We start from the raw sequence: 7,500 nt of genomic DNA, 5'->3' as shown, positions 1-7,500 counted from the left end.
TAGGAACATTGCCAGAGTTGTATGATTATGAGGTAAAAGCTCCCCCATCCATAGCTCGGTGTGAGGATTTGGTAGGTGACACATGTGTAAGACATAGAGTTTTTTGGATCAACAGTTGCCAAATGTAGTGGTTACAGATGGTTTTAGGCAAGGTATTGTTACCACGCCTATTGGTTCAGTTGTACAACAAAGAGTTTCTTCTTTTAATCCTGGTACAGGTATTGATATACCATAAATAGCTACTAATGTGTCTCAAAAGGTTGTTACATCAATTAACACAGGTGTTGTTCCAGCATCGTTTCAAAATCGATTTTAGTCTAATCCAAGGTTAGAACCTAATGTGTCCAATGTTAAACCCCCGGTTAATCGCCCAAATTATTCTAAACAAGAATTAGATAGTGACATTGACTTACCAGCTACACTTGCTAAGTCTAGATTGTCGGTTGCAGAGTCGTCAATTTTTACAAGTGATGTTCTCAAATAGGCTTAATGGAAGAGTTCCTTTTCTGCTTGGATTGATAAGCTTGGGGCGTTGTCTTGTGAACAAATCCATTGTTTAAAGAAATATATTGAAGGTGAAACTAGAGAATGCATTGAAGGGTTTTTGCATATTTATTGAAATGAATCCTATGTGGAAGCAAGGAACTTGTTAAACTATAGCTATGGAAATCCTTTTGCAATCTCAAATGCATTCAGAAATAAGATAGAGTCATGGAATAAAATAACAAGAAAGGACGATGTTGGTCTGCGAATGATCTCAGATGTTCTGAAGCAGTGTGTGTGTCAGCTTCAAAGTATCTTGGTAACCTTGCTGTAATGAATAATGAGAAGGCAAACCAGATGTTACGTGTTCTGCCAGAATGGATTATAAATCGTTGGGCTCCTATAGTAACACAGAGTATGAGGGAGAAAATTCTTTTTCCTTTGTTTGGTGACTTTCTTGATTTTATGTCGAAAGAATCTGATATTGCATGTTATCCTATTATGTCTTATCAGTCTTTGATGAATATTCCATTAAGTGACAAACGGAAAGACAATATGAAGATTTCAAAAACCTTCTATTCGAGTTTAATTGAGCAGTCGAAGTCTAATTGTATTGACAAATCAAAAAAGAATCCTATGAATTTTTTTTTTCAGCGAAGCTCACTCTCTAGATTTGGGTCTTAAGCTCAGAGAAAGAGGTCTATGATGAGAGAAGTAAGTTTATGTTCAAGAAGAAACTTTGCTATGGCTGCTTACGTCGAGGTCATGTGACTTAAGATTGTCAATGCAAATTATATTGTCGAGACTTTAATAAAAGACATCCAACTATGTTGCATAGGAGTGAGGAGACGTCTACTGATTTAAAAAAAAAAAATAATAACTAGCGTGTGGATGCACCAGTCTTTAGGCCAATTTCTTCCCAAAGGTTTTTTAGTGGTCGCCATGTACGACAGTTTAGCTCAATTATTGTTCCAGTACGGTTAGCTTATGAGTCAGACCTTAATTATGAAGTTTTGGGCAATTGTTTGCTGGACAGTCAGAGTGACAACGTTAGAGAAAACTGCCCAACAGTTGAATGTTAGTGGCCCTAGAGTAAATTGGTGTTTGAGTACAGTGTTGGCTGAGGATAAACTGGTTGCAAGTTCAAAGGTCAGTGGTTTACATGTCAGAAGTCTCGATGGTAACAGTTGTTAGAGTCTATGAGCAACATGTACTCGTAAGATTTGGCCAGCTAATTGCAGTCATGTACCTTCACAAGATATGGTTAATGACTGGCCAAATCTTCATTTCATTAGAGATATACTGGTACTGGTTAAAAGGTATTGGGACATAAGGTTGCTCATTGGCAATAATTGTGCAAAGGCTTTGGTTCCTTTAGAGGTTATTCCACCATCAGGCGACGGTCCTTATACACAGCGAAGTATTTTAGGTTTGACTATCCTTGAACCATTTCTACAGAATTTGAATCGGACGATAGTGACTTGTGAGCTTCTCATTGTGGTTTGGTATCTGAAAATCATGATCCTTTGCCAGTGCCTATAGTTCAGTTTTCTTTGAGGTGCAAAATTGAAAAAGTTTCTTCTTTTAGTGTAGTCAAGATACTTGAAAAATACTTCACTGACTTCATTTTTGCGAAAAGTTTATTGCATTTTCTTGTGACATTGAGAAAATGTCTTATCAGTTTATAGTTAGGCAAGAGCCTAGAGATTATCTTAGGTTTTTGTGGTATGACAAAGGAGATTTTTCTATCGAACCTAAACATTTCAAAGTGACTGAACATTCTTTTGGTGCAGTATCATCACTAGGTTGTGCTAATTTTGGCATGAAGAAGGCAGCAGACGATGGTGATGGTGAGCCTGAGTTTGGTAAAAGAGCTGCCGAGATTGTTTGTAAAGATTTCTATGTCGATGATGGTCTCACTTCATTTTCTACACCTTCAGATCATGTTAAACTTGTGAGAAATACACAGAAATTTTATGCTCATCGTGGGATATGGTTGCACAAGTTTTTTTCAAAATTGACAGAGGTTTTGCAGTCGATACCAATAAAAGATCGTTGTAGGTCTTTTGAAAGTCTTCATTTTGACAAGTCTGAAAATAGCCTACTTTTGCTGTTGAGTGGTCAGTTCTGGCAGATTTTTCTAAATTTCAAATGCTTTCGAAAGACAAACCTTTGTCCAGGAGAGATATCCTGTCAATTATCAGTTCAGTGTTTGATCCGCTAAGGTTTGTGTCACTTTTCATTCTTCAGGGTAAGCATATTTTGTAAGAGTTATATCGCGAAAATAATAATTGGCACTCTCCTCTGCCCACTCCAGTTGAATCTAAATGGCTTGAATTGAAGACGGAAATTTTGCATTCATGTGATGTGAAGATGAATATAAATTATAAAGCGTCGTAACTTTGCAGAAGTTATTTCGGTAGGGTTTCCTCACTTTTCTGATGCTTCAACACTTGGGTATGGTCAGTGTTAGTATGTGTGATTGTTTACTATTCTTGGAAGGGTACATGCCTTGTTGGTTTTTTTAAAAATTCAGAGTTACTCCTTTGAAATCTATTTCGGTCCCAAGGTTAAAATTAATACTGCGGTATTAACGGTTAGGAACAGTAGATTTTTCAACAAAGAGTTCAACTATTCAGGTGTCAGGAACTTCTATTACACTGATAGTCGGGTAGTTCTTGGTTATATTGGTAATTAAGCTAAATGATATTCTGTATTTGTAGCTAATTGTGTCCAACAGATTAAGATTCTGTGATCAACTCATGAATGGGTGTTTGTCAGCAGTGATGAAAATCCTGCCGGTATTGCTTCTGTTTGGAGGCTTTTAAAAGATGTAAGATGGTTCAGTGGTCCTTTATTTTTTTTCATTTTTTTTTTGTGTATGTGGGAGAGCCAGAAATTGTTCCAGAATCATGGTGTATCAATAAGAACTGTGCATCAGCTTCAGATGAAACTGAAGTCAAAAGTATGTTTCTACTTTAAGCACGTCCGTGCAAGCCGAGAACTTAGGCTTGCAGGGTGAATTAATGCATTTTTTATCCTTGCACCGCTTCAAGAAAGTTGTTGTATTTTATCTCTCTATACGAAAGTGTTACAGCTGAGCATATACAAGAAGCAGAATTTAAAACTTTGCAGTCTACACAAGATCATTTCTTTCACTCAGAGTTTGGTCAACTGAAAGAAAAGTGTAGTATTAGTCAGTCAAACAAAGTTCACCACTTCAACTCTTTCTTATATGACAATGGTCTTTTGAGATTAGGTGGTACATTATCTTATGGTTATCTTAGTTACGAGGAGAAATTTCCAGTAGTGTTGCCAAAAATTAGTCATATTAAGTCTTTAGTTATTAGCTACTGTCACTCAAAGGTTGCTCACCAGGAGAAAGGTTTTACTCTTAATGAAATTCGATCTCAGGATTACTGGATCATGAATGCCAGCTTATCAGTTGCTAGTTTTATTTTCAAGGGAAGCTCATTGATCAGAAAATGAGTGATCTTTCAGATGATAGTGTAAAGCAACCTCCATGCTTCTCCTTTTGTGCCTGTGAATTCTTTGGACCATTTATTGAAAAAAATGGCAGGAAAACACTCAAGAGATATAGAGTATTGTTTGTGTGTATGTATTCCCGCGCTGTTTACCTGGAAATTGCCAATTCTCTATCCACAGATTCTTTCTTCAATGCTCTAAGACGGTTTATATCTATTCGTTGCCCAATCAGGATGCTTAGGTGTGATAATGCTACGAATTTTGTTGGTGCAAAGAATGAGTTTGGAGCTGGTAAAGACCACGAATTTCTACTCGGTCGAGATAGCAATTTTGAATTCAATTTCAACGTGCCTAAAGCAAGTCATATGCCAGGCTCTTGGGAGCGTATGATCAGGACTATAAGGAGTATTTTGTTTGGAATTCTGTCTAATCATGGTTCCCAGCTTGATGAAGAGGGTTTGAGGACTTTCTTGTGTGAGGTGCCTGCTATTGCTAATAATCCTCCTTTGTCTGTAGAGAACTTGAATGATCCAACTTTGAGTCCTTTAACTCCAAATAGGCTTCTCATGATGAATACTAAAGTTTTTGTTTTGCTTAACATAGAATTTTGTGATAGTTCCATAGACATACGTAGGTTTTGCTTAACATAGAATTTTGTGATAGTTCCATAGACATACGTATGTTTTGCTTAACATAGAATTTTGTGATAGTTCCATAGACATACGTAAGAGATGGCGTTGGAAACTACTTGGCACAAGTATTTTAGTCTCGTTTCAAGAGCGAGAATCTGTCTCTAATACAGAAGCGTCAAAAATGGAATACTCAACGTCAAAATTTGCCTTTAGGTGATATTGTCATTATTAAGGAAGATAATTCCCCTAGAGATTCTTGGCCATTAGCTCGTGTTGTAGAGTTGTTTCCATTCACTGATGATTTAGTGCGTAAAGTAAAGTTACAAGTGGTTACTAGTAAGTTGAATAAAGATGGAATACGTCCCAGTAGCCCTTCCTATCTAACTAGGCTAATTCACCAAGTAGTATTGTTATTGGAGAATTTGTAGATATCACAGTGTTTCAGGGGTAATCCCAGCCTAAGAGCGTAAATGTGACTGTTTGGTGCATTGTACAGTATTTATTCTGTGTATGTTTCATGATTAACATTGTACTTGGTTTATTGTACATTATATTTGTATTTTGTAAGTTTCATGATTAACATTGTACTTGATTGTTTATTGTATATTGTATTTGTTTTATGTATGTTTCATAAATAACATTGTATTTACAGTGTGTTTCTGTATAATGTGTAATGGGTGTTTGCTTATTATACATAAAGTGTGAATTAAAGGTTTTGGTAAAAATTCATTTGTTAAATATCTTTTTTGATGGTTTAAAGGAGCCATATAATGATGTTTATATTTAAATTACTTTTAATAGTCAAAGTTTGTGCATTGGTTGTTTTCACCTGCCTTATCTAGCACTAGCGAGGAAATAACATGTGATGTAAAGGTGACTTTGTATACAGAAGATATTTTTTGTGGTCTACCGCACCTTGGTGTTCAAATGGTACAGACCAGTTTTGGGAGTGACTTTATTCTATCTGTCAAATGCTCTACAATGTACTGATGAGGTACGGAGTTCTTATGGTGGCACTTCGGCATGTATTGTTTCAATTTAAGTTATGTAAATTAAGTTTGGGTTTACTCGGGAACTGTGTATCTGTTTTAGTTTTTTTTTTTTTTTTACCAGAGTAATCACATTGGCTGTTAGATTGTGTTAATGTTTTGTTCTCGAGTGACATAACCTTCCAAGACTGTAAAATACTGTGTGAAAGCGCTACTTCGATATTTCCGTTGTGTTACCATGTTAACGAGTTTGTAAGAGTTCTTTATTTTAATTTTCATTTCATTTTGTTACAGTTTTACTGGTTTTACGACCAGATTTATGGATTAGAATAATAAACAGTGTTGAAGAAAACGCCTAAGACATATTTACTCTCCATACATCCCTCTGATATCTAGACTTGAACCTTAGGTCCATCACACAAACATCGAGCTTAAATACTAGGAATTGATGTCACTGAGGAAGGTGGCATTTGAGTTGTCAAGGTCCATGTTTTTCCCAACGGAGGGATGTTCAGGATGTCCTACATGCTTGGTACTTTGGATCTTCTTGTTGGGCCTCTGCCAAGGTATTGTATTCCAATATTAGGTCAATTGTGGCAATGTGTTTTTTGACAGGCATCCGCGAAAGTATTCTTTTCCCAGGGATTTGTTAAAAGATGCAATAGTATTCAGCAGAATCAGAAGGACATTGCATTAATGAATGTATTAGGCGTCGGAATGTCGAGTAAATACATGCAACAGAGCCATGTGGCCCTTGCAGATCACAAAGGGCGTACTTTTATTCTTTTTCCCAGGGATTTGTTAAAAGATGCAATAGTATTCAGCAGAATCAGAAGGACATTGCATTAATGAATGTATCAGGCGTCAGACTGTCGAGTAAAAACATGCACCAGAGCCATGTGGCCCCTGCAGATGACAAGGGGTGTATTTTCCAAGAATTGGTGAAGGTGATAGTCAGCAAAGTGCACCATCAGCAATTTTTTGTCTTACAAAGAGTTGTCAGATTCTACTTTGTATAGTTTTCTACTAAAAATGGCTAATGGGTGGGCGAGCCGTTGGCCACCTGCTTAATTATTGCACACATAAGGACGTCACTGGCATTAGTGGAGAGACAGATAGGTGAGTGTGGAAAGGTAGACCTTAGAGCAGTAGCGGTTGATAGGGCATTCTTTGCTTTGCAGAAGGCTGCTTCTTGAAGGGGACCCCATTTCAGATCTTTTTTCTTGTACTTGAGGGAGGAGTACAGGGGTCAGAGAGTGGGCAATGGCATGAATGAAATGTTAATAATAGCTGATTATGGCCCAAATTTCTTTCTGTGCTTTGACGTTCAAGGGCATGGGGAAGTACTGAACGGCTATTATCTTCTCGGTGAGGGGCTTGACCCCTTCAGGAGTGATGCGGTTCCCTAAAAACAATTCTTATCTGGCGCCAAAGGTACATTTGTCGAACCAGACTATAAGGCGGTTCTGTTGTATGTGGTCGAGCACGATATGAGATGGTAAAAGAGGTTCTCCTCTAGGAGGACGAGAAAACAAGTATGCCGTCCATGGAACATACACAGTAGGGCAGGTCCGCTAAGATGCCATCCATGAGGCACTGAAAAGTGGCCCCAGCATTGCGATGAAAAAAAATATTAGTAATAGGGTTATGTTCTAAAGGGGCTGGATATGGTGGTCTTGGGGATGTCTTTTGGGTTCATGGGGACCTGATAATACCCCTGCAAGAGGTCGACTGTGGAGAAAACCTTCTATTTTTGCAAGAAGGGAGCCACATCGGTATTATTTGGGAGGGGCTGTGATACTATTTTGTTTACTTGTTCAAGCACCTGTAATTCTCACACGGAATTACATCGCTGTTTAGGATAATTCATAAGGGTGACAAGCATTCATTTGAGGTTTTTTGGCAAAGAC

General features: G+C 37.5%; 1 protein-coding gene across 1 annotated transcript; it reads left to right on the top strand.

Moving 5' to 3' along the window:
- Positions 1–3,968: 3,968 nt before the first annotated feature.
- Positions 3,969–5,949, top strand: LOC137618300 (uncharacterized). The gene is made up of 3 exons (XM_068348469.1): positions 3,969–4,599; positions 4,815–4,937; positions 5,885–5,949. The coding sequence occupies exons 1-3, from the start codon at positions 3,969–3,971 to the stop codon at positions 5,947–5,949; spliced, it is 819 nt and encodes a 272-aa protein (XP_068204570.1).
- The last annotated feature ends 1,551 nt before the right edge of the window (positions 5,950–7,500 follow it).

This window comes from Palaemon carinicauda, chromosome 24, assembly GCF_036898095.1.
Source record: "Palaemon carinicauda isolate YSFRI2023 chromosome 24, ASM3689809v2, whole genome shotgun sequence".
In the NCBI taxonomy this organism is placed as follows: Eukaryota; Metazoa; Arthropoda; class Malacostraca; order Decapoda; family Palaemonidae; genus Palaemon; species Palaemon carinicauda.
The sequence above is the reverse complement of the archived record's forward strand: the minus strand, read 5'-3'. Positions and strand labels throughout refer to the sequence as shown.